Below are 26794 nucleotides of genomic sequence, written 5' to 3' on the forward strand. Positions count from 1 at the left end.
CAAACCTGCCCTTCCTATTCTGCTGAATGGAATTCTCAGACAGCTGGTCACCCAAATCAGATTATCCTAGAATTATAAGGGGCCATCCCCTTTCCTCACCTCCCACATGCAGTCAGTCTTCTTGTTTCCACCGCTTTAAATCTCTTAAACCTCCTCAGGTGCAGTGGCATAGGCCTGCAATTCCAGTGACTTGGGAGGTGGAAGCAAGAGAATCATAAGTTAGAGGCCAGCCTCTACAACTTAGTGAGACTCTGCTAAAAAAAAAAAAAAAAAAGGTGATCGTGGTGGCTTTTCCACCTCCACAATTACTGCATGGGGTCAGTCCTCATTCCATCTTGTCTGGGCTACTGGAATTGCCAACTCTTTGATTTCCTTATTACCAATCTTGCCTTCCTCCAACCATCTTCTGCACAAAGTTCAAGCTCACTTGGTTCAGGAAACACAAATATGATCACTTTATCCCACTGATTAGAACTCCTCCAAGTGTACTTCTATGTCTGCCTATCTCTCCGATGTTTTGGCTCTATCACCAGCCCCTTCAACCAGAACTCTCTGGGTATAATGCCATGTTTCTCACTGTTTCCCTAAACACCAGGCAAAACAGTCTCCTGCCATCCCCTGCCCTGCCCCAAACAGGCATGTCTACCTGGGAAGCACTCTTTGATTTTCCAAGCCTTTTCCTGCAGAGGTGAATCATCCATGCCCTCTGTGTTTCCCCACTGAGTCTTCATGGTTTTTTTGCCACAGCATCTATAACCTGTTGTTACCCTTTCATGCTTGTCTCTATTAGATTGCAAGTTCCATGAAGGCAAGGACCAAGACTTACTCATGTCTATATGTTGTGCTTGGTACACTATAAGTACTCAGTAAGTGCTTGTGGAATGGATTAATGATGATGAACTACTGCCTTCTGGGATCAATGGCCCTGCTGTTCACCAAGGTAAACCACATGGAATCCCCTAAGTGGTGGTGTAACCAAGATGGAAGCTGTGACGCTGGGTGGTCTAGTCATTAGAGGCTCAGGGGCAGTAGACTTTTTCTTTAGAAAGTAACTCCTGGTAGCTCTAAGGAATTTTAGGACAAAGGAATACAGCAGAGGAGATAAAAAGTTCATAAACCGTGATGTGGGTCAGGTCTAAGATTAATGGACACTTGAATGGAAAATGGTTACTAGAGGCTGGAGAGAGTTGGTGGGGGAGATGGAGAAAGGTTGATCAGAAGGTACTAAGTTAAAGTTAGATAAGAGAAGTTCTATCTGGGCATGGTGGTGTATGCCCATAATCCTAGCAGTTCAGGAGGCTGAGGCAGAAAGATTGCAATATCAAGGCCAATCTCAGCAACTTAGCAAGGTCCTAAGCAACTTAATGGGACCTTGTCTCAAAATAAAAAAAACAAGAAGTGGAGGAATGTAGCTCAGCAGTAAAGTGCCTCTGGGTTAAATCTCCAACCCCTCTGAAAAACAAGTTTTGGGGTTCTATTGCACAGAAGGATAACTGTAGATAATGATAATGTACTACATATTTCAAAAAAGCTAGATGAAAGAATTTTGAGTGTTTTCACTACAAAGAAATGGTAAATGTTTGAGAAGATAAATATACTACCTCTGATTTGATTATTACTCAATGTATACAGGTATGGAAACATCACATAGCATCCCATAAACACGTACAATTTATTACATGGCCTTTGGCGATGTGAAAAGATCTAGAAGGAGGCATCCTTGGGCCAGGCTGTGGAAGAGCAAAAGAGCACAGGTATGAACTGGGGAGTCTGTCTCCACGCACCTCTTGGGTCTAAAGAGGGTAAATGTATCACCCAGGAAAGCTCTGATTTGGGGAGATGCCTGAAACTCTCATGACAGGATGTGAGCAATATAACTAGCCCTCCTCCCTTGTCCCAGCAAATCTCATTTTCTACCTTTAGTTGGGTTCTGATGACTAGTCCCCAGAAAAACATGAGAAGCTGTGGCTTTGCAAAAAAGTGCAGGACCAGTGGGCTGTGGCTTGAAAGTTTGGGTAAGTTGCCTACCTTCTCTAGATCTCAGTCAGATCATCTGTAAATATGGCATACTCTGATATGCCTCAACCACTTCATAGTATTGTAGCAAAGGCCCCATTGTCTTAATAAGAATTGGTTTTCTTCTTATATTGCTTCCTACATGTTAGAGACTATGCTAAGTGTTTTACCTATAATATTTTAATCAATTCTCATAACATCTCTATAAGATAGAACTATTATAAGTTCCATTTTACAGATGAGTGAATTGGGGTTTAGGGAGGTAAACCATCTTGCCCAGAGTCAAATGCTATTGAGTGAGCTGATGAGGCATTTGGTCTGTGGATCCAGCATTCTGGATCTGTATATTTAGGTAAGTGGTTGACCTTACTGTATAGGAATTAAGGTCCCCTCTGGGACCCCTAGTCTTGCAGCCACAGTGGCAGCACTTAGTAAGGCATAAGGAAGGATAGTTCCTTCCCACTTGGCCTCAGAGACATGCTCCTGAGGGGTCAGCTTTCTCCCTTCCCAACTGCAGGGACTGGTGACTGTACTAGGTTGAACAGTGCCCCACCCCCGCTATTCATGTCCCCCTGAAGTCGGTGGATTTCCACCCCTTGATCATCCTCTCTATCCCTAATTGGGCTCTAACCCAATGACTGATGTCCTCATAAGAAGAGAGAGATGTGAATGCAGAGACAAGATGGAAGCAAGCCATGTGAAGATGGAGATGGACCTGAGTGATACTTCCATAAGCAGAATTCTGGGAACCACCAGAAGCTACAAGAGGCAAGGAAGCATTCTTCCCTAGAGACCTCAGTGAGAGCACGGTCTTGCCAACACCATGGTTTCTTATTTTTAGCTGTCAGAATAGTGAGAGAAAAAAAAAATTCTGTCATTTAAAAACTAGCCAGTTATTATTGGTACTTTGATTCAGCAGCCCAAGGAGACATACAATACTGTGTTGCTACGTCCACCACAGCTGGGAGATCTAAGGGTGACTACAGCATAGTTTGGGAGAGCAGTTAGATAGCCTTGGGGGGGCTACCTCTTGGAGGGATGATGGAAAGCAGAATAAGAAATAAGGTGGTTACTCACGCAGCTACACTGACCTACTCATAGACTAAGCTTTGGCATGCTAGGCAAGCACTCTACCACTGAGCTACATTTCCAGCCCTGGTCTGCAGTCTTGTTCTGTGTATCAGGATGGGAATTCTTTGGTTTGGTGACAACCTGTTAGGTGAGGATTCCATTTAAAAACTTTTCTCCCACCCCTTAGCCATTGGCTCTACCCCTACATCTCACATGATGAAACTATACCCTAGAGAGGTTAAAATCTTGCCTGAGTTTCACAGACAATTAATAAGAGAAACAATTCAATTCTTTGGCTCCAAAGACTGACCTTTTAAACCACTTCAAGTTAACGAAAGTGAATTCTTCAAAATGATATGGGGTAATTTGTTTTCCTTTTTATAAACTTCCCCCCCTAAATCTCAAAGTAATGTTTACTTGGAAAATATTTAGAAATTACTGAAATGTTTAGAGAAAAAAGAAAAAAGAAAAATCCATGGTAATAATTACTGATAACATTGGGTAATATCATTCTAGTCTTTTTTCCATGCAAATATGAATTATCAATAAAATGTTAATACCACAAATAGTTTTGTTTTGCTTTTTCACCTAGTATCAACTCATGAACATTTTCTCACGTCATTAGTTTTTCTAAACATGATTTTTAATTACAAAATAATGTTCCATCATAGGGGTGGACCATGATTTATCAAGAGTCTTCTATTATTGCCTTCTTAATTTCCAGCTTTTTACAATGATAAATAAGGAAGTTAACATTTTGCATAAATATGTATCCTCATTATTTCCTGAAGACAGGGGACACTACGGAATAAATGGGATGAATATTTTAAGGCATTTGATACATAATGTGATATTGTTTACCAAGAGGGTTTTTTACCTGGCAGCAGAAGGAGCGTGCCTGGGGTAGAACCCTCACTACGACTGTCAGCATTATCAAGCCTCGCTATATTTTGTAAAGAAGCATGCCATGATCCGATCACACAGGTTGCTGTGTCCAGATTGCAGGGAGAAGACCCAGAGGGAAACCAGTCAGGAGGTCGTTGCGTTGATCCCAGGGGGACCTGATGGGGCTGGAGTCTAGGCAGCAGGGATGGAGGAACATGAACACGCACTGGATTCGTGCTGCTCCGATGGGGGCGGGGCACCGGCGCTGATAAGGTAATTATGCGCGGCGCCGGGAGCAGGAGAGGGAGGGGGCGGTGCGTCCGCTCCAGCCTCCTCCGCACCGAACCGTGAGGTTGGCGGAGGCGCCAACCCCTCCCACCCCTTTAACAGGGACACTCCCCTTTAAGGCGGGCGCCCCGCGCGCACCCGGCCCCGCCCTTCGGGGGCGCGCGCGGCGGCCGCGGCGCCGGCTCCGCCGGGAGCGCACGTGCCGGCGCGGGGCGGAGGAGAGGGAGGCGGGAGCGGGGCCGCGGGAGGAGGGGAGGCGCCGGGGGCGCGCGCGCGCTGGGCGCTGCTGGGCTGCGGCGGCGGCGGCGGCGGCGGTTACTATGGCGGAGTCGGCCGGAGCCTCCTCCTTCTTCCCCCTTGTTGTCCTCCTGCTCGCCGGCAGCGGCGGGTCGGGGCCCCGGGGGATCCAGGGTGAGTCCCAGGGTGGGGGGCGGGGGCCGGGATGGAGAGGGCCGGGCGAGGGCGAGGCCTCGAGCTACGGCCCCTGAGCTACAGCGCGCCCCCTCCCCACACGCACAATATGGCCGGGCGGGGGGCGCGGAGGAGTCGGGGTGACCCTCAGTCAGCTCCCCCGACCTCCGAGGCGCGGCCGCCCAGAGGCCACCCGAGCTCACGCCGGGCCCCTGGGGACCCAAGCCCTCTTAGAGGCGGAACTGAATTCAGGGAGCTCCGGGGGGTCGCACTCTCTGCACCCGCAGGTTCCATAGAGGGGAGTTCGGGCTTCCTTAAGATTGGGAGAGGTCTCTGGTTTTTGCCCTTAAGCACGTCCAGAAACTGGGGGCTTTATTCCCAATCACCAGATGCTCCTGGGGGGCGCCTTTTCTCCCGCCAAGATTGTGGGGTTCGGTGATGGGGTCTTGCTTTTCTTAGGTATCCTGATGAAGCTGTCGCGCACCCCAGGCTATAGGAGAAGGGGGTCTCTAATCTTCCCTTCAGCTTCTGCACTTGGCGTGTCTGTACCCTTTCTCCCCTGCCTCCCTGATGTTCTCGGGAATCACATTTCCCCTTCGCTCAGTCCCCTGCGTTCTGCGGGGCAAATACCCCCACCTCCAATACACACGCCTGTGGAAGCTGGAGGAAGTGGGACGAGCAGGCCCCGCAACCTTTTTGGAGCTCGGCTTTGGAATCTCTCTAACCCTATGAAAACTAGTTCCCCGGCGGTTAATCTGAATCTAGGTGTATTTGCTTTCCTCCCGTCTCCCCCATCCCACCCCACCCCACCCCACCCCAGGGGGCCCATTCAGTTAATCACTTTGTGGATGCCTTTCAGGTGATATCCTAGAACCTGCATCCAACCCCCAAGATTATTTAAAGATCCCACCACTGGACCGTCTCCCTGGCCCTTGGTCAGTACTTACTTACCTTCGCACACAATCCCTCTTCCCAGCCCTCCCCCACCTTCACACACCCCTTACCTTCCAACCGCCACAGCCTTCTGCTCTCCTGATTTTCCGCCACCCTTCCCATACAGAGGTGGGGACCTTTCTGTGGGACACTCCACTGGATGTGTTGTTTATGAGGCTTTGGAGACTGAAAAGAGCTGATGAAACCCTAAAATGTTTCGTTTGAGAGAGTCCTGTCAAATATGTTTTGGCATTGGGGTTGCAGATGAAGGTTATATTTGGCAGTTACATTGAAGTGGTTATTGACCCACAGATGGTTCTGGGAGAGACTATGAGGATTGTATTTGCTCCCATGTACAAAGCCTGCTGCTTTGACTTAGCAACCCCTAACCTTCCAGCAATGGGAGATCAAGTGTGTGTTCTTGGGCTCTTCTAGCCACTAAAAACAATTCTCAGGTGGGTCCAGGCTTCCTTAATAAAGCAGAACATGAAGAAAAGACACTATGCCTTTTCGGAGTCTCAAAAACAAGTTTATTATCTCCTGCTTTGATATTTGTTCCCAGTGGTGTAGCCTATGCAGTGAGGTCTTTGTTCACTGTTAGGTATCTTGTGTGTGTGTTCCTAGGTGTTGCTGCACTGTGGCATGGGTAACTGCTCTGTGAGGTCTGATAAACACTCGGATAATGTAGGAACAGCCTGACATTTGTGGCAAGATAACGATGTTCACGGAATAGGGATGTTGGGGGAGCCTTATTATGGGCCATGTTTTTGGAATGTGTAATACCATGTTATTTCTCTAGTAGGGTTGTAAAAATAAGGAGGTTCAGCCTTCAGGTTTCTTATTTTATGTGTATGTGAATAACTCTTTAAATCCCTCAAATAGGAATTTTTATCCTGCCCCTAATGTAGCCAAGATTTTAAACAATCATTTCCCTGCTGATATGGTGTGGTGTCTGTGGGGTTTGTCTTGTTGTGAGCTAAGTTAAGAATGTTTAATTGATAATCCAACTGGTTCTGAATGGTGCAGAGTTCATTTTTTTGCAGCCTTCCTAAAAAGGATGTTTGTTGGGGTGAGGGTGGGTGGTCAAAATAGGGAATCAGTTTCTTTTTTTGGTATATGGGAAATTAGGTTGTGTGTCCAACAAACATTCTCGAAGGCCTTTAAACTTCTTGGCCAGACACTACAGTTTTTTCCGGGACACATCTAGTTGCCAATAGTGCATGCTACAGAGACCACTGTTGCAAAAGACTTAAAGTAAAACGTCAGTTCTGGGAAAATAGAGGCTAGGGGATAACAAGAAGTTGATTTTTTTCTCCCCTTTCCCTGCATTTCCTATGTAGTGCTCCCCTACATTGACTTGAGAAGTGATGAGAGCCAAGCAGCTCTGATGCCTGGTACTTGGACATAATGTGATGGCAGTAAGGGTGAGGTGTTTCTATTAATTAATGAGTTAACTGGGACTTAGTAAAAGAGTGATAAGGAGAACAAGTTATAAGACAAGAAACAGCAGCCGTTTGAGAGGTATACTGTGTTTTAAGACCTAGCTTAGGAATGTTCGCATTAGTATTTAAAAATGTAAAGTTGAGTTGTAGCAGAACATGACATTCATTTCTTAGGATAAAAACAATGAAAGAGGGATTTGGGGTTATGATAGGAATATTTTGCGTTTCTGTGACCAGACTAAAATCTTAATTTCAAGCCAAGTCTTGTAAACTTTGTTCAGTGGATATGGATGTGAAATACTATGGAAGTGAATTCCTATAGAGGAAAAGAGAATCTCTGATAAGTTTTGTTGAAACAACTCCTGGAATAGATGTGATAAAGCAATTAAAATGGCTACTCCTGGTTAAAGGTTAGAACCAGATGCAGGGAGGAGGCTGGTTTTCAGCTCCAGAGCTCTTTTTCCTTACAGGTTGTCCTTGAACAAGTAACTTAACCTTTCTGTTACTGCCTCAATTTTCCCTCTGAAAAGTAAGAAAATAGTCTGTGTGGCTCTTATTGGGACATTTGTGAGACTGTCTTACTGATAGCCAGTTGGCAGGGAGGTATTTTTAGACACAGTTTCTGACTTCAGTGAATAAGCAATGTTGGGTTACTTTTTATCTTATGGGACAGAATACATACTCTGTGATTGATAGGTGCACCACATGTCACATTGTGGTTAATTTCTTCTTATTTGTGCTTTTTTGTAGGCCCCTTTCAGATTTCCTCAAGTTAATTTCTGTCTTTGGCAGGAGTTTACTTCATAAACCAGGCAGCATACCTGTGTTAATCAAAGACAGTCTGGAGAGAGTGACCTGCTTTAGGCTTTATTGGTTTGGCAACGTTACGCAATTCTGGGTATGTTTATGGCACTATGTAAATGTTACATAAGAACATGGAGGCTGAGAGGTGGCCAGAATGGTGACTGAACACAGGAAGGTTAGACTGAGGATTTCATCTGAAAGGACCTTGGGAATCTGCAGTCAGTACAGGAAGAAACTGCACTTTATTTTCCTCTAAAAACCTTTTTAGATGATTGTGTCTTTTAGGGGGACTTCTGTGTTATAAATAGGTTTATTTTTTACTGCTGAGCTAATTGTAACCTTGCTACCAAAATATGAATCAGTAAACCTGGAGAGGAGGGGATGAGCTGCTTCTTTGAGCATGTCCTGTTGAAGCTGCTTGTTGCATTTTAGAACATGAGTTGAATTGCATTGCAGTCTGTTCTCATAATAACTCAGGGGTACAGGGTGTTGAGGTGGAATGGAATTCTCAGTTCATGTGCTTTAGATCCTCTTTATTTTTGAAGGTTAAATTAGAATACTGAAATGGCTTTTATGTTTTAATTTTGAAATCTTTATTGTATACTGCTTGATTTTCGCTCAGAGCAGCAGTGAGCATTAATTCTGAATCCTGCCGCTTTGTGTGAATTCTTGGGTTATTAATCTGTTACAGTAGAAGCTGATATGAGGGTCTTATCTCATTTTTCTCTCTGTATTTACAAAAAGAAAATCCTAGAGTTCTCGTTCTCATTAGCCTTCTGGTATGCTATCTGTGCTGCAGGCATCCATAACCTGGACTTAAGGCTGGTCCTTTTAAGTAATCAGCTCTCAGACCCTGTGGTTGTAGCCAGTCAAACTTGGATTTCTCTCACTTTGCCTCATTTCCAGGTTTGAGTACCTGCTCTCAGTTTTTGGTCTTCTCAGATTCTCCGTCTCATGTCCTGCTTACCCTGAACTAGGGCTTCACAGGCATCATTTCTGCTCTTGCCTATTCTACCTACTGGCCTTCTCCATGGATCATGGATAAACCGGACACCAAGCCAAAACAGTGTTTCAGAGTATCTTTCCTTCTCTTGTTCTAGAGTTGCCAGAGTTTGGTTTAACTGTGAATTTTCCATCCCAGGTGATCTTATCTACTCTAGATTTCAGAGACCATGCCACTCCAGGCAGTGCTGCTTGTCTTTTGCATTTTATTCTCTTTCTACCTTGTTTTTTTTTTTTTTTAATATTTTTTAGTTGTCAATGGATCATTTATTTATTTTTATATGGTACTAAGGATTGAACTGAGGGCCTCACACATGCCAGACAAGCTCTCTACCACTGAGCCACAACTCTAGCTCCACCTAGACTTAAACTTTATCTTGCTAAATATTTTTAATTTAACATTATGAAAGTAACTTTAAGTATCATATCACCTCTAATATTTACCTATTTACATATAGGACATTTGTTTGTTTATTCGATTGGTTTTATATCAGGTATGGTTTTTGGCGTGAGAAAATAACAGAAGATGAACAAAAGTCCCTAATTCTCTACTCTTGTGGAACTTAAATTGCAGTGGCAATAAATAAAATAAAATTGTAGTGACTTAGACTGAAAATAAAAAAGTAAACAATATTATCAGTCATGAGTGCTTTAATGAAAATAAAACAGAATGATGTGCTAGAATGTGCCTGGAGTTGCCATTCCATATCTCTCAACTTCATTGTTTCATCTGTAAGATAGGGTTCATACCATCACATTTTATTATTTTTGGTAATAATGTTCTATAAAGTGGCTGCTCACACTAAATTAGCAAATACATAACACATTGCTCTTAAAGGAAATACAGGGGTAGGTTCCCACAAGCCTGTGGTCACAACATTTTCATCAAATGATCGATATATAACCTGGTTTTATGTGTTTCTATATAAAGATACCCTATTTAATATACAGTTGATTCATTAACATTGAACTTAAGAACAGCACGTAACTCATCCCTGAACCAACCTTACTTAACACACATACTTTCTCCTTAAGGCACATACATTACTATCTTCTTGTGCTTAGGAACACTAGACATTTCAGCTCTATACTTGGGAACTATTTTAAATAGCAAAATCATCAACAAAAAGTATGGTACTAAACATACTGCCAAAAGGACATGTGTTTACAGTATGAGAGCTGAAACAAGAAGGCAGAGTGTTGCCTTGTTTGACCTCAGCTGGAAACATGTGTGTTGGGCGGCTCTATGCATGTCCTTGAATGACCAGGAAAGAACCACAAGCTTTGATTTGGGGGGGGGGGGGGTTACAAATAAATTTTAACAAGTAAGCAAATTCACATATATGGAGTCTGAATATTGAAGATCAACTGTATTTTGTTAGAGCTATACAAATGTGCAGGTAAAATTGTATCACAGAATTCCAAGAACTCCTAAATGGTTTCACTGAACCAGAATTTTAATACATACAGTTAGAAGTCCCATTTCCAGACTGTAAGTAAACTAAACAGATAGACATGCATATTGAGTATCTATTATGGTGATCTGAAGATTCCGTTAACATATTTATTGAGCCCCTGCCATATGCCAGACACCATTGTAGGTACTAGGGATACAGCAATAAGCCAGAAGAGGCAGCGCCTTCCTTCATGAAGCTTACCATCTGCAAGATAAGATAAACAGTAAACAAATTAAGATTGATTGCACCTACCACAGTTCACAGTTCACCCTCTGTTCCCTGTTCCCCCAAGATTCCTGGGTTTTGGTGTACACATACCTACTCCCAATTATTCAGTTCAATACTAGTTTAGGTATTACTGCATAGATGTTTTACAGATGTAATTAGGGTCCCAATCATTTGACCTTCGGGTAGGGAATCTATTGTGATGGGCCTAGACCTTTAAAAACAAATTTCTCAACTTATTGCAGAAGAGGAAGTCAGAGATGTTCCAGCTGGCTTGGAAATCAGCAAACATCCATGTTACAAACTGCCCATCCCAACAGGCACGTGGCAGAAAATCATGGGCAGGTTCTAGAAGCTGAGTGGTCCCTGACTGAAGAAAATAGGGACCTCAGTCCTTGTTTTGCATGGCTTTGATTTTGCCAATAACCAGTAAGCTTGGAAGAAGACTAATCCTAGATAAGAAAGCAGCCCTAGATGACATTGTTTATGCTGCACCTGGACCTCTGATCTACAGAAACTGAATTAGTGAAGAGATATTCTTTAAAAAATGTGTGTGGGGTTGGGGAGGGTGATGGTGAAAAGTAAAGCAGGAAAGGAGACTAATGAGAAATATCCCAAGCCTCAGGGCATCTGAGATCTGGTACCCAGCCATCCTTTTGCTGGACTTCATAGATGAAAAGAAGTTCTTTGATTATATGTGACTTTCATCTGCCTATAACCTTTTTCTAGACAATTGTGTGTTTGGAGGGAGAGGGGATTGTACCTGCTTTGGAGATCAGTTTTGTAGGTTCTGGGATATTTGAGTTGTGGACTTTTTTAAGTAGGTATTTAAATTAGGAGAATCCCTTTTCCCCAGAGTCTCAACTCTTTGTCTTGGTATATGTCTATTACAATTTACACTTGTAGATAAGATTGAATCAAATTCAGTCAGTGTTCTTTTTTTCTTTTCCTTTCATATATGTGGGGGGAGGGTACTGGGGATTTAACCAGGGTTACACTACCACTGAGCTATATCCCTAGCCCTTTTCAATGTATTTTTAACTTTGAGAAAGGGTCTCCTTAAGTTGTGAGGCTGGCGTTGAACTTTTGATCCTCCTGCCTCAGCCTACTAAGTTGTTGGGATTATAGGCATGTGCCACCACATCCAGCTCAGTCAGTGTTCATTTCTCATGTCTAGGACATACATAGCCCCAAACTGAATGTTGAGAGGGATTCTGAGGAAAGAGTGTATTCTTGCCCTTCTATGATTTACACACAAATTGACTACTTCTGCTTGTTGGAACTACGACAAATATGAAGAGTTCAGACCCTTCTCATTCACTGACAGTAGTAGTAAAAACATCTAATTTGCTGACTGTTTACTGTATACTCAAGCATTGTGCTAAGCACTTGTGTTGTTTCATTTACTTTATGCAGCCATTTCTCTCTCTGTCTCTTTCTCTCTGTCTCTCTCTCTCTTTTTCTCTTTCTTCTTTTTAACCAGGAATTGAACCCAGGAACACTCAACCACTAAGCCACATCCGTAACCCTTTTTTAATTTTATTTATTTTTTAAAATTTTGAGACAGGTTCTTGCTAAGTTGCTGAGTCTGGCTTTGAACTTGCAATCCTCCTGCCTCAGCCTCCTTTGTCTGTGGGATTACAAGCGTACACCACCACTCCCAGTTTATTTAGCTGTTCTTTGAGGCACCCTTCTCCTTATGTTACATATAAGGCGATTGGAGCACACAGAGGTTAAGCAATGGGCTCAAAGCTGGTCCAGTTCCAAAGCATGTGTTCTAAATACTGTGATCCACTGTAGACTATGGTTACTCTGAAAGTGGTTTTCTAACCAAGTAGTTGTCTTCCATTTGTTCTAATATCTACTGCTGGATTTAACTTTGGAAAACATACTGTCTGATAATTCCACTGTTTTTATGTGACTTTTAGGATCAACTCCAGATCCCTTCACTTGGCATCACAATCTGATCTGGCCCTAGTTAGTCCTTGTCTCTGGCAGGAACCTTGGCATTGTTGTTGCATCTGTCAGTTTACTGTGGAACTGATATACCTTGTATTTTTCATGTTCCCTTACTTTTTTTTTTTTTTTTTTTTGGGTACCAGAGATTGAACTCAGGGGCACTCAACCACTGAGCCACATCCCCAGCCCTTTTTGTATTTTATTTAGAGACAGGGTCTCACTGAGTTGCTTAGTGCCTCACTAAGTTGCTGAGGCTGGCTTTGAACTCATGATCCTCCTACCTCAGCCTCCCAAGCCACTGGGATTGCAGGTGTGTGCCACCATATCCGCCATGCCCCTTACCTTTTCTGTTTCTTCTCCCTGGAGTGCTTCCTTTCCCTTTCTCTTCCTAGTTAAATCCAACATCCTCCAGTGTGGGACCCTTGTCCTCTTGTGTTCTCCAGTCAGTGATTCCAGTGCCCCATCCATATTGGTAATGTGGAAGGTCATGTGCTTTATAGTTCTATTTTCCTCCCACTCTCCCAACCTCTACCCACAAAAATTGACAGTAGGAACTGTTTTATTCTCTATATGGCTGTGGCCTGTCACATATTTTAAGTAGTTAATACATTTGTTTAGTTGAATTCATTCCTTTTCCATCCTCTCAATAAAATCCTAGGTAAAGAGTTCCAAATCCATCCTGTGGTAATTTTTATACACACACACACTCATACACACACATATATACATAAACATAATTTATATATATAGTTTTTATCCCATTTGTGAGTTACTCGGACCATAATTATCCTTCTATCTCCCCTCTTTCATTTCTGCTTACCGTCTACCCATTTTATTTCGGCCAAATGAACTTGATCTTAGTCTCATTAGTTTCTCAATCTTGACTGATTTTTTTTCCTCCTTCATTGTCCCAGTTCCCCCAAACAGTCATTCCTATCCCTTTTCTGACTCAAAACTGTGACATACACTGTCTCCTTTCCACTCATCCATATGATAGTAAATAGGTCAGAAAGAAAATACCAGTGATAAATATTCTCCCCTTCCCTAATAAGCCAGAAATATATCTACTTGAATACAACAAAGAAAGACAACAGTGGTTTTACATGTTTATTATAAACTGTAAGGAAAGGACAAATAAATGAAGTTACTGGTAGATAGTCTTAAATATAACAACAAATTTTGTAAACTTAGGTCCCAGGAATGTTGGCCACTCTCTCATAATGATGCCACTCATTCCAGTTTTACCTTGACATTCTCCTGGGCAGCAGGTGGGCCTTTGCACCCGTGTTCAGGTATTTATAGTCAGTCATAAATTAAATTGCAATGACAGGTCTCCATAGCATAAACATCAAACGTCTCTTTTGAGTGAGAACAAAGCTTTCATTCTCTAGACCTGAGGCTTAAGGTTGAACTTGTTTAAACAGCTCTCTAGGGTTGGGTTTGTCTCCAAGTAGAATGTCAGAAAGGCAGTTTGTAGAATGGGTATAGTGTGGAGCTGACTTTTCAAACACCTTTCTCTTATGCAAACCCCATTCCATGATCTTTTCCCAGATTGGAATTAAATGCCAAACTTATCAAGTGCCTTTTGTTAAATCTGTGAGTTTTGCCCCTTATACAAATAACTTCCTTTATTAAGTCAGTTAAATTTTTTTCATAAGTGCTTTTTGAAAAGCCCAGCACATTTTTTTTTTTTTTTTCCTTTCAGGATACCACCAACTACACATGTAAAATTTGACTTTATTATAGCTCTTGGGTATTTGAGAGCCTTTTGTTTCATTTTAATGTATTTTTTAAATTCTAATTTTGATCATTGTGAAAGATAAAATATAACTTTGGCTTTTTTATTTGTTTTTAGCCAGTAGTATGTGATTGTGTTACTGCTGTGAGATTTTTCTCCTCGAACTAGTTAGAACTTTGGGGAACAATATCAGTTCCCAGATACTGCCTTCTCACAATTTCCCCCCCGAGAGAACCAAACATGACCTCAATTTTGGGACAGTTTAGTGCCAGACACCTTGGTTTTTAACCCATTTCAGGCTTTTCATTAAACATTTGGCAGTTGTCTAGATCAGCAGCTATTAAACACTTTTTTTTTTTTTTTTTTTCTTTTTAAAGCAGTGGAGACCTTCTTCCTGCTGCCCCCTTCCCCTGTTCCATATTGGGGATTGAAGCTAGGAGTGCTCTACCACTGAGCTATTCCTTAGCCCTTTTTATATTTTATTTTGAGACAGTTTTAATAAGTTGTCCAGATTGGCCTCATACTTGCTGTCCTCCTGCCTCACCCTCCAGAGTAGCTGGGATTACAGGTGTATGCCACCACACCTGTCTAAAGTGGAGCACTCCAAAATTAAGATGTCTTCTGCAGTATCCTACATTGCAGAGCCCCCTCCGTCCTTTATTAGGCTGAGCTCTATCAAGCACAGTGCTAGTCACCAGACGCTGTGCTACAGACCAGTCAGAAAAGGGTGAAAAGGACATTGGTTTCCTCCTTGTGGAGTTCAGAGATTCCTGAGGTGTCATGGAGAGCTTAGAGATTTAGGGGGAACAGAGTTTGGAAAAACATTGTACCTCCTGTTTCTTTCCCATGCATGTATTATGGATTATTTTGGTTTTGTATTTGAGATTTTATATATATATATATATATATATATATATATATATATATATATATTGTTTTGCAAGTGTGGATTTAAATTTATGGTAGTTTTAAATTGTGATAAACTACATATAACAGAAAAATTACCATTTTAATCATTTTAAAGTGTACAATTCAGTGGCATTGAGTACCTTGATAATGTGCAAGCTGTCAGCACTGTGTAGTACCAGAACTTTTTGGTTACTCAGAAAGAAAACCCTGTATCCATTAAGTAGTCACTCTTCCCTCTCCCCAGCCCATAACAACCACAAATCTGCTTTTTGGATATTTCGTATAAGTGAAATCATATGATATGTGGCTTCTTTCACTTAATGTTTTCAAGGTTCATCCATATTGTAGTGTGTATCAGTAGTTTCTTTCTTTTTATGGCTGAATATATTCCATTGTATGAACATACCACATATTGTTTATCCATTCATTATTTGATAGACATTTGGGTTGTTTTCTACTTTTTGGTTATTGTGAATGGTGCTATTAAAATATTCATGTACAAATTTTTTGTTTGAACACTTGTTTTCAGTTCTTTTGGGTATATACATAGGAGTAGAATTGCTGAATTATATGGTAATTCTATGTTTAGCTTATCAAGGAGCCACACACATTTTTCTACAATGTATGTTGTATCTGTGTGTGTATGTGTGTGTGTGGTGCTAGGTAGGCAAGTACTCTTAACACTAAGCCACATCCCCCATCATGTTGCAGTATATAAGAGTTGCAGTTTATCCAACTCTCACCAGCATTTTCTATTTTTCATTTTCTTATGGCTTTCCTAATGGGTGTGAGGTAATAGTTCGTGGTTTTGATTTGCATTTCAATTTGAAGCATCTGAGGTGACATTGAGCATTTTTTCATATGCTCGTTGGCCATTTGTCTATCATCTTTAGAAAAATGTTCAAGTCCTTCGCTCTGTTTTTTTTTTCAAATATTTTTTAGTTGTAGATGTACATAATATCTTTATTTACTTATTTTATGTGATGCTGAGGATTGAACCCAGTGCCTCACATGTGCGAGGCAAGTGCTCTACCACTGAGCTACAACCCCAGTCCCTTTTGTCCAGGTTTAAATTTGGGGGGTGGTGTATTGGGGACAGAAACCAGGGGCACTTTACCCCGGAGCTATGTTGCCAGTTCTTTTTATTTTTTATTTTGCTTAGATCCTTGCTAAATTGCTGAGGATAGTGTCAAATTTGTAATCCTCCTGCCTCAGCCTCCTGAGTTGCTGGGATTACAGGTGTATGCCACCACATCTGACTTAATTGGGTTGCATTTTTTTTTTTTTTTGGTATTGAGTTGTAAGAGTCCTTTATGTTTTCTGGATACTAGAGCATTGTCAGATATATGATTTAGAAATATTTTCTCCCATTTGTTGTCTTTTTATTCTCTTGATTATCCATTGATGCACAAAAGTTTTTAATTTTGATGAAGTTTAGTTTACCTGTTTTGTTGCTCGTGCTTTAAGTGTCATATCTGAGAGAACCTTGCCGCATTCAGGGTCATGAAGATTTACCCCTGTTTTCTTCTAAGAGTGTTTTTTTTTTTTTTTTTTTTTTTTTTTTGCGGTGCTGGGGATTGGACCCAGGGCCTTGTGCTTGCACAAGGCAAGCACTCTACCAACTGAGCTATCTCCCCAGCCCTCTTCTAAGAGTTTTAAAAGCTTTGGACTGTAAGTTTTAGCTCATGTATTTAGGTCTTTGATCTATTTTGAGTTAAGTTTTGTATGTAAGGTATGACTTCTTTTTGCATGTGGATATCCAGTTGTTGTAACTCCATATAAATTTTAGGATCAGCATTTTAATTTTTGCAAATACATCTATGGAGATTTTAATATGGATAGCAGTGAGTCTTCTCCATGTAATAATATTTAATATATTATGTGAGATTTAATCTGTTGGTGGACAAGTTGAGTTTTCGAGTTTCCAGCTTCACTCAATTTTGGGGAAAAACTTTTTTAATAAATATATTAGTACACCCAAGGAATCCTGGCAGAATATACATCAAACATGTAATAGTGAATATCTCTGGAGCAGGAATAAAGGGTTTGCCCAACTTCTATATTGTGTATTCTGTGGCAATTGATTTTTTTCCTTTTTTTTCCTTTTTTTTTTTTTTTTTTTACCAGGATTGAATACAGGGGCACTCAACCACTGAGCTACATCCTCAGCCCTTTTCTATATTTTATTTAGAGGCAGGGCCTCACTTAGTTACTTAAGGCCTTGCTAAGTTGCTGAAGCTGGTTTTCAACTTGGGATCCTCCAGCCTCAGACTCCTGAGTGCTGGGATTACAGGTGTGTACCAGGGTGCCTCTTTGATTTTATTTTTTCTGTTTGCTGCTGCCATCCTGCTCCTGATGGGCTGTTCTCCCAGGAGCTGCAGCCTGTTACCACTACTGTTTATGCCACACCTTGAACTTTTTTTTTTATAAAAGCATCTTTTATAAGCCAAAAAATAAAACAAGAGAACAACCTAGTAAAGTGAGAGTATATAAAAGAATCAAAATCTAGTGCTCAATATTCATAATAGCATTAGCATTAGTATTGTTTATAGTGACTGGACTTCCCTACTAAGTAGAATTCATTTACTTCTCTACCTAGTAAACGAAATATTAGAATCGGAAAGCTTAGTCTTAAGCAAGGGCTTTGATGTACAGTATTAGATAGACTTAGTCTTAGAGATGGGATAGGAGGACACCCAGTTGGAGAGGTTAAGCTTGCAGACCTGTGGGGAGAATGGGCCTGCATTTAAGCCCAGCAGGCCGTGGAAACTTGACTGGTTAGAGACAGTATGGCCTGAGATCTCTCAGTGAGCTCTTTCCCTTATGTATTTTTTGGGCTAGGAGGGATATGATGCAGACCACTTGACCAGGATAATGAAACAGGAGAAGCCACGGAATTAGGTCAGACATAAATGATTGCAGACTTTAATTATCCAGACATGAACAGAGAGGAGCATAGCAGTTTTAAGAACCCATCTTTAGGATAGGCAGTCTTAGAATTACCAAGGAAATACACTCAGGCGAATCTTGATCTTGAGTGTTGAATGAAGTATAGTACAGAAGTAATTGCAGGTAGTCTAGGAGAGGGAGTGCTTAGCTTAGTCTTTCCTAGACAAAGAATGAGTGTGTGCCAAAGACTGCCTGTTGGAATTGGAGGAGGGGAGTGTTGAGGCAACAGAATGCTTACACAGGGCCTGGAAAAGTAGAAGAAAAAAACTGACCAATAAAAAGCCAGTCATGAGAGCACACATGAGAGATTGAGATAGGATAGCAAGTTTGAGGCCAGTGTGGGCAACTTAGTGAGACCCTGTTTGAAAATAAGAATTTTTTTTAAAGGGTTAGGGATGTAGCTGAGTTTTGAATGCCTCTGCGTTCAATCCCCAGTAACACACACACACACACACACAGAAGGGTGGGAACTAATATATTATATTACAAAAGGAGACAGCTGGAAGTTTTCTGCTTTATGGGTGTTATAGTTAAATATTTGAACCTGAATCAAATCAAAACCTAGATCTAGCTCTTAGCTTATAGAAAATACACATTTGTATAAATGTATCAAAATAGATTCTACTGTCATGCATAACTAAAAATAGGAATAAAAATAAATTTAAAACAATAGAAAATACAGAGAAGAGAGGTACATGTTATATGACATCACAGGGAGTCAGTCAACATCCAGAGTTTGGGAAATACAGACAAATAGCTTGGTTTCTTAACAAATAATTTTAAGGAAAAGTAACAGCAGGGGGAAAATCTGTAGATTAAAAGAGGTTTAACAAACCTTTCAACCAAGGACAGTGAAAGGATCTTATTTGGATCCATATTTGAACAAACCAACTGTTTAAAAAACATTGTTTGAGACAATAGAGGACTTTTGAACATGGACTGGATTTTTTTTTTTTTTTTTCATTTTGTTGGTGCATTGTAGTTATATGCATTGAAGGGATTTGTTGTTAAATATTCATCATACATGCACATAATATAACTTGGCTATATCACTCCCCAGCATTACTCCCCCCTTTCTCCCTGCCACCTCTTGGTTCCTTTCCTCTACAGATCTCCCTTTGATTTTTAGGAGATCCACCCCGACCTTTGTTTTCCTTTTTCCTCTTTAGCTTCTGCCTATGAGAGAAAACGTAGGACCCTTGACCACCTGAGTTTGACTTATTTCATTTAACATGATGGTCTCTAGTTCCATCCATTTTCCTGTGAATGCCATAATCTTCATTTTTCTTTGTGGCGGAATAAAACTCCATTTTGTATGCCTGCCACATTTTCTTTATCCATTTATCCATTTATGGACTCCTAGGCTGGTTCCATAGTTTGACTATAAGCTCGGGTATGCAGGTATCACTGTAGGTAAGATGCCTTTAATTCTTCAGGGTAAACACCAAGAAGTGATATAGCTGTGTCACGTGGTGGTTCCGTGCCTACTGTTTTGAGGAACCTCCATACCCGTTCCCATAGAGGTTGTACTGATTGACAATTCCACCAATAGTGTGAAAGTGTTCTTTTTTTCTCCACATCCTCTCCAGCATTTATTATTATCTGTACTCTTGATGACTGCCATTCTGACTGATATGAGATGAAATCTCAATGTAGTTTTGATTTGCATTTCCCTAATTGCTAATGATGATGAACATTTTTTCATATATTTGTTGGCCATTTGTATTTCTTTTTGAGAAGTGTCTGTTTAATTCATTTGTCCAATTATTAATTGAGTTATTTGACTTTTGGTGTGAAGTTTTTTGAGCTTTTTATATATTCTAGATATTAATCCTCTGTCAGAAGATTTTCTTCCATTCCGTGGGTTCTGTCTTCACATTCCTAATTGTTTCCTTTGCTGTGCAGAAGCTTTTTAATTTGATGCCGTTCTATTTATTAACTCAGCATTATTTCCTGAGCTTTAGGTGTTATTGAAAAAGTCATTGCCTGTGCCTAAAAGCTGGAGTGTTGACCCTTCCTTTTCTTCTAGAAGTTGCATATTTTTTGGTCTAATTCCAAGGTCTTTGATCCATTTTGAATTGATTTTTGTGCACGGTGAGAGATAGGGTCTAATTTCATTCTTCCACAAATATCCTTGACTGGATATTTGATAATATTAAGGCTGTTGTTATTTTATGTGTGATGATGATTATGTGGGAAACTGAGTAGTTGCCTTGCAGATTCCAACATCAATAACAAAAGATTAAAGATATTTTAAAACTTGAACAGTTGGGGTACATCTAGCATTAAATGTGCACTTAATTGTACAGGCACTTTGCTAAGGGTTTTGTATAATGATTATCTTATTTCTTAGAGCCCTCCTATGAAATAGATTCTGTTGCTATCCCTATTTTATAATTGGGGTAATAAAACCAGCAAACTTAAGAAACTTGCCCCTGTGTCACTCAGGTAACAAGTGATGGAGTCAGGATTCAAACTGAGCCTCTGTGATCTCAGGACCCAGGTTGTTAACCATTGTGCAATTATGTCTCCCTGAAGGTGCTGTCAGTGATGAGGAAATAAGTGAGAAAACAAAAGAATTATATTCCCCATTTTTGTTGAGACACATGTTATGAAAATATGCATCCCCAGATTCTTTCAGAGTAGACAAGTACATGTTAGATACCTCTCAAAGTAAAGAATTAAATTCAATCTTATGAAGTTCATTGTTGGTTTGCAATAAATATTACTTTGTTCTGAATTTAAGTAGTCATACAGGATGCTTTAGACCTAAAGAAGTAGGTGTTTGTGGCGAGTTGTATCTCCTAATGACTACATCTGTATCTCCCATTCCACATGTTCTTACAATGTGACTTTGACATTCCTTCCACCAACAGATGGGTCCACCCTGCCCCCTTGAATTTGGATGGAGGCTTGGCTGCTTCAACTTAAAGTACATGGTGGACGTGATGCTCTCTGACTTATTTCTTGCAGTGCTGGGGATCAAACCAGAGTCTCACTCATGCTAGGCAGGGGCTCTACTGAAGAACTTCATCCCCAGCTGTGCTCTGTGACTTCTAAGTCTGGGCCATTAAAAGGATACAATTACTGCCTTGCTTGCTCCTTTTGGAAACTTGCTCAGTGGAAACCAGCTATCATGCTGTGAGGAGCTAAGCTAGCCCATGCACAGAAGCTACTTGGAGAGGACCATGTAAAGAGGAGCCAGGGTCCCTAGCCAACAGCCAGCATCACCTACCGAATGTGAGAGGGAGTGAACCTTCAGATGATCCCAGCCCCCAGCCTTGGAGTCTTCCATCTGAAGCCTGGAACTTTTTTGAGGCAAGCAGTCCCTGCTTTGCCCTGCCCAAATTCTTCATGTACAGAGTAAATGGTGTTTTATGTCTCAAATTTTGGGGGTGATTTGTTACATGACCATAGTAGCTGGCACAATATTCTTTTCCATCCTAAAGGACCTTAATGTTGTCATCATGAATGGCCTTTTTTTGAGCACATATTTAATGTGTGCCTACTCAAAGTCAATCTTGTAGATGCAAAGGTGATTGGAACACCGTTTGTTTCTTTAAACAGCACCTCAGCCAGAAGACTATTAGAGTGACCTGCTTTTCCTCTGTCAAAAGCTTTCCAAGGAGGCCCTGGTTACTGTGCTGGTGGGATCCATAATAAAGTCAGGGCCACGGGCTTGGTTTGTAGCTTAGTGGTAGAAGGCTTACCTAATATGTATGAGCCCTGCGTTCAGTCTCCAGCACTGCAAAAAGGTGGGGGGCACTGAACTCAAGAAGAATTACCCACTGGAAGGGAAGGTGGCAACATGGTTTCTCGAAGGCCCATTGTTTGGGACCTTTTTTAGGAGCTACGTATGCCTATGAACAAAGCAAAATTAAGAGACTTAAACTCGACTGTCAGGACTTTAATAAGGTCTGTACAGGGTGGTTATTTTGAAATCACCAAGGGATCAAAGGAACTAAACTCTACATAAAAACAAAACAAAACAAAAAAACCTGTTTTTTAAAGATAAGGATGGCCAGGCGTGGTGGCGCACACCTTAGTCCAATACACTTGGGAGACTGAGGCCGGAGGATCACTTGAGTCTAGGAGTTTGAGATCAGCCTGGGCAACTGGGTAAGACTCTGTATCAAAGGCAGGGCGGGTGTATGTGTGTGTAAAATGCCATTTCTAGTCATTAATGTACATTAAGGAATTCATGGTGAAATGAACGCCTCTGCTCTCTCAGACTGTAACATACCAAATCCCTGGAGGTAAACCGCAGGAAGACTTGGTGAGGCTCTTTGGTCAGAAAACCCTGAGTGGATTTGACACGGTGATGGTAAGAATGCCTTCAGAGTGATGTCAGTAATATTTGCAGGATGATTTGTCTACCTCTGATGATGTTTGTAGTACAGCAGTGGCCCTGCAAAGTTAGGGGTCCTGGACATTGCCAGGAGATACGTTGTAGGTTGCTGTGTGGACTTAGGGTCTAGAGACCTGAGTGGAGTTGTGGCTTCATCGTTTACTTGTTTATCATTTGTGAGTCCCTTACCTTCTTGGCTTTACTATCCATAAAGTGGGACAACTACACCTACCTCAGCTCTTGTGAGTTCCTGTGGGGATCACATGAGAAAATGAAAGTGAAAACTCTTGATAAAATAACGCAGTGTCTACACACAGTTCTTATGGGAAACAAAACTGAAAACATCACACCCTAATATAAAACTAGTGTTTCTGGTGCTGAAATAAAATTCATAGTCTTTTTACTCTCCCAGAGAAGCCAGGGATGGATTTGTAGGTCAGTGGTAGAGTACTTGTCTTGCATGCCTGAGGCCCTGAGATCCATCTGTAGCACCACAAAAACAGCAAAAACCAAGCCCAATGCAGTAATCATCAGGTTAAAAAGAGTACACAATTATACGTAAGAAAATACATACCTAAAGCTCTCCTTATTCCACAAAGTGTTACGTATGAGAAACGACACAATTTGGAAAACTAAATCACAGAAGAGTCATTGGATCACTCAAGCCTCTGTGGGGTTCCTGGGAATTCCCAGCTGGGCCCTAGGCCTGCTGAGTGCCTTCCTCTCTTCTGAGGCTCAGTGTGCAGCTAGATGGAGCCTGCCCAAGTTGGGACTTGTCAGCCTTCTCAAAACACAGCCTCTCTCTTGAATCAAATTTGCATTGACATCCTACCACAAACCACCTTCTAATCATACTTTGGAACCATGTTCAAATTCTGCCAAGGTGGTTTTACGTTGAATTCAGGTTTGACTAATAAGCTTGTTAATTACAAAGTTCTACCCTAGTGGGGGTCTTGTTCTGACCACTTTTTTGTTTACATTTTGAGTGATTCAGTGACTCTTCTGTGATTTAGTTTTCCAAATTGTGTCATTTCTCATACGTAACACTTTGTGGAATAAGGAGAGCTTTAGGTATGTATTTGCTTATATATGTGTAGACTTTTTAACCTGATGAGTCACTGTGAAACATTATAAGGGGCTGTTATCATTAGTCCACATTTAGCTTTTCAAAGAGAATTGAATTTAGGTTTGTGATCTGTGTACTAAATTTACAGTGAATTCAGCTATGTTTGTAATTTTATTATCACTTATTTTGTTTCAGTGAATAATATTAACAGAAGACTAGCCAAAATGTCTGTCTTAAAGACATTTAGGAAAAGGTATATAAAGCAGAATTTTTCAGTGTTGGATCAGTGATCCAAACAGTGTGAATTATAAAACAAAGCTAGATCTAGATTGAGCTAGAAAGGCTTTTGGAGGTCATCTAATTCAGTCCCTTCTCTCTGGTTAATCATGAGGAAAATGAGGTTCAGAGAGGTTAAATGACTTGCCCAAAGCCACACGACTAGTTACCAGCAGAGCAGAGACTTGAACAGCTTCTTGTTGGAGACCTTGCTGTAACTTTCCACTTCCTGATCAGTGGTTGAAGAGAAACATTTTATTTGTGTGGTTGTTTATTTTTATCTTTTAGGTTTTACATTAAGAAGAGGGATTCATATTTGAGTACCTACTGTTAAGTGCTTTTATGTTATTTCATGTGATTCTTATATATGACTGTAAAGAGTTATTTATTAATAGTCCCTCTATACAGATTGAGCACAAAAGAAACTAGTGCAATATATTGCTCAAGGTCATGTGATTAACATTAGTGCTGGCATTCGAGCTTTAGGTCTTCCTGACCTGTTCTGCTGTGATACCCACTGTGGCTCCCAATGATGTAAATTCAGACCTTTTCATAGGTGTGGGCAGTAGTGATGGTTATCATAAAAGTTTTATCTGTTCAGACTGCTCACTCACTCTGTAAAATTACATAGATGTACATAGATATGTGTAGAGCAAGCATTTCTCAGGGTTCCCACAGCTCTTAGCAGACATTTGACTAATCTCCCTACCATCTGTAAGAAAAATTGTGTTTTCTGGTTGGACATTTGAGGTCCAAATAGGTTCAGGGACTCACCCAGTTCCCTTATCCTAAACCCCTGGGGCCCAGCCTTCAGTTCCGTTCTCCATCCCTGTTAGCATAGATTTCACCACTTTTGCTCTTTCCTGTCTTACACCAAGATTGTTTAAGTACTTCCCAAAAATAATGAGCCACGTGTGGGTGTGTTCATTCTCCGGAATGAATCACTGTGAAAGAGGCCATGAACCAACGAAAGAATAAATATCTGGAATCAGAGAGATTCCTGACTGCTCTGCTCCCCTAATTGATGGACTCTGAAGTGAGCTCTTTTTAAACAGGCTACTATGGGTTTGGCCTTGTGTGTCTCACCCTGCTCAGAATAGTCCTCTCTTGAAGTTGTTCATTTTCCCTTTCTTGCCTTCCGAAATAGCCCCAACACTGTTGTCTTTGCTGGACACGATAACATACATACTGAGAAGTATTCTCCCTACAGGGACCCCCTTAATGCCTGAATGCACACAGTGGGGTGGGAATGAACAGAATTCCAGCGGGGGTAAAAGACAGTTGGACCAAGTATTCTGAGAGTTGTTAAAGTTTAAGTTACCAAGAAGAATAAAAGAACAAATAAGGACCTTTGGGAGGAAAAATGAGGCAGTCCCTTAGTCTTTTTTGTGACTACCAGGGTTTAAATTGAAATTTAGGAGAAATTTGCTTTTAACATTCTTTTTATGATTTGGATCCTGTTCTCACAAATACCTACTTTAAACTTTATGCCTTTAAGAACTAACACTACCTACGCTCTTTAGCAGGTAGCAACATGTTTTGGAATTCCTCCCAGAAGATAGGGATCTGATCAAAGGTTGTGAAAAAAATACAACAGGCTGTGCAGTGAATTCGACCCTGTCTGTGTACCTGCTGGTGCTGCCTCTCCTCAGTTTCCTTGAGTGGGAACAGCAAGGGATTGTCTCATTTATAGAAAGTCTGCGGCAGGAGGGGTTAGACACCGAGACATTTAGAGTCTGTCTTTGCATTTAAAAAACCAAGAGATGCCTTCCAGAGTATTGGAGGAAGAGACAAAGATAGATTCTTTACAGCCTAAATGGAGAGTTAGGCCAGTGTGACTTTTTGTGGGACTATCACAAAAGTCTCTTCTTCTGGAGACCCTGGAGTGCAGGTCTTCCCCCTGGGTACCCAAACAGTGCTCTTTGAATGTGCCACCTGGGACTTGATGGGCCTCTCCTCCAAGCTCTGATGGATGAGTATCTTCTTCAGCCCTGCCTGTCCCAGCCTCAGCGTTGTAGTGGCCAAAGCCACATGTCTGCCCGTCCCAAGAGGTCAGGACTAGGTTAGGCTCATGGGAGACAGTGTTGGAAGAACCAACTGCTGCTGTCTGTGCTATTCTTGTTAGTCAGATAAATAAAGAATTGCAGATTCCAGGACTGCAGAATGGGCTTTCAGAGGCGCCAAATTCATTTACAGTAATTTCCTGTTAGTGCCACACACTTAGCATGGTACATACCTAGCAAAATTGATAGTCCCAGAGGTGATTGTGTACATAGCCTCTTTGGGGAGGTGGGGGAACACAATTGTTTGTGTAAATACTGTCCAGGGGCCTTTCAGAATGGGTTAAACTTATTAAGCACCTTTTATGCATTATCTCATTTAGTCCCCATAATAACTTTATGAGGTAGGCACTAAAATTCTCCTCTGGAAAACATCCTTTTTGGCCCTCATGAAGGGACACCCGACATGGACTAAAGGAAAGAGACAATAATGGAATGGTCAGGGGAAGCTTTTCAAAGGAAGTGGTGTTTGAACAGAATTTTGAAGGCTTTTTTGAGAACTGGGCAGGAGAAAAGCTTTGCAAGAGAATGTGTGAGAGCGTTGCACTACATTCAGGAAGCTTGGTGAGAGATGACTTAATTCTGGCTCCAAGGAACCCTGAGGTGGTTTTTGCATGGAGTGTGTGTGTGTGTGTGTGTGTGTGTGGAAGGGGGTGCTTCCTATCTTCCAAAGGGGAGATGCCATCCTCTCTGCAGGCTATCTTGGTTTGAATGAGAAGGTGTTTCCTGTGTTGCTCACAGGCATAGAATAGTTTGAGAGGAATGGTGGGGCCTATCAAGCTTTGTCAGTGAGCTGAATAAATAGGCAAAGGGTTGTGCTCCAGTTGAAGATATCTTTCTGGCCCCATATCCATAAAAGTTCCTCTTTTGGAGCATGAAATATGCTAAGGGATTATACTTTAAGTCTGGAAAAGGACCTGGAAAAGTCCTCATTGTTGCTTTCAATGTCTGCTCC

General features: G+C 41.3%; 1 protein-coding gene across 1 annotated transcript in view; it reads left to right on the forward strand.

The window, feature by feature from the left end:
- The first annotated feature begins 4509 nt into the window (after nucleotides 1-4509).
- The window catches only part of Acvr1b (activin A receptor type 1B), a 41052-nt gene continuing 18767 nt past the window's right edge, over nucleotides 4510-26794 (forward strand). Inside the window, exon 1 of the mRNA XM_047551473.1 lies at nucleotides 4510-4671. Coding sequence (XP_047407429.1) covers nucleotides 4581-4671 — 91 coding nt within the window. The 5' untranslated portion in view covers nucleotides 4510-4580. The remainder of the gene's footprint in view (nucleotides 4672-26794) is intronic.

Source organism: Sciurus carolinensis, chromosome 4 (assembly GCF_902686445.1).
Source record: "Sciurus carolinensis chromosome 4, mSciCar1.2, whole genome shotgun sequence".
NCBI lineage: Eukaryota > Metazoa > Chordata > Mammalia > Rodentia > Sciuridae > Sciurus > Sciurus carolinensis.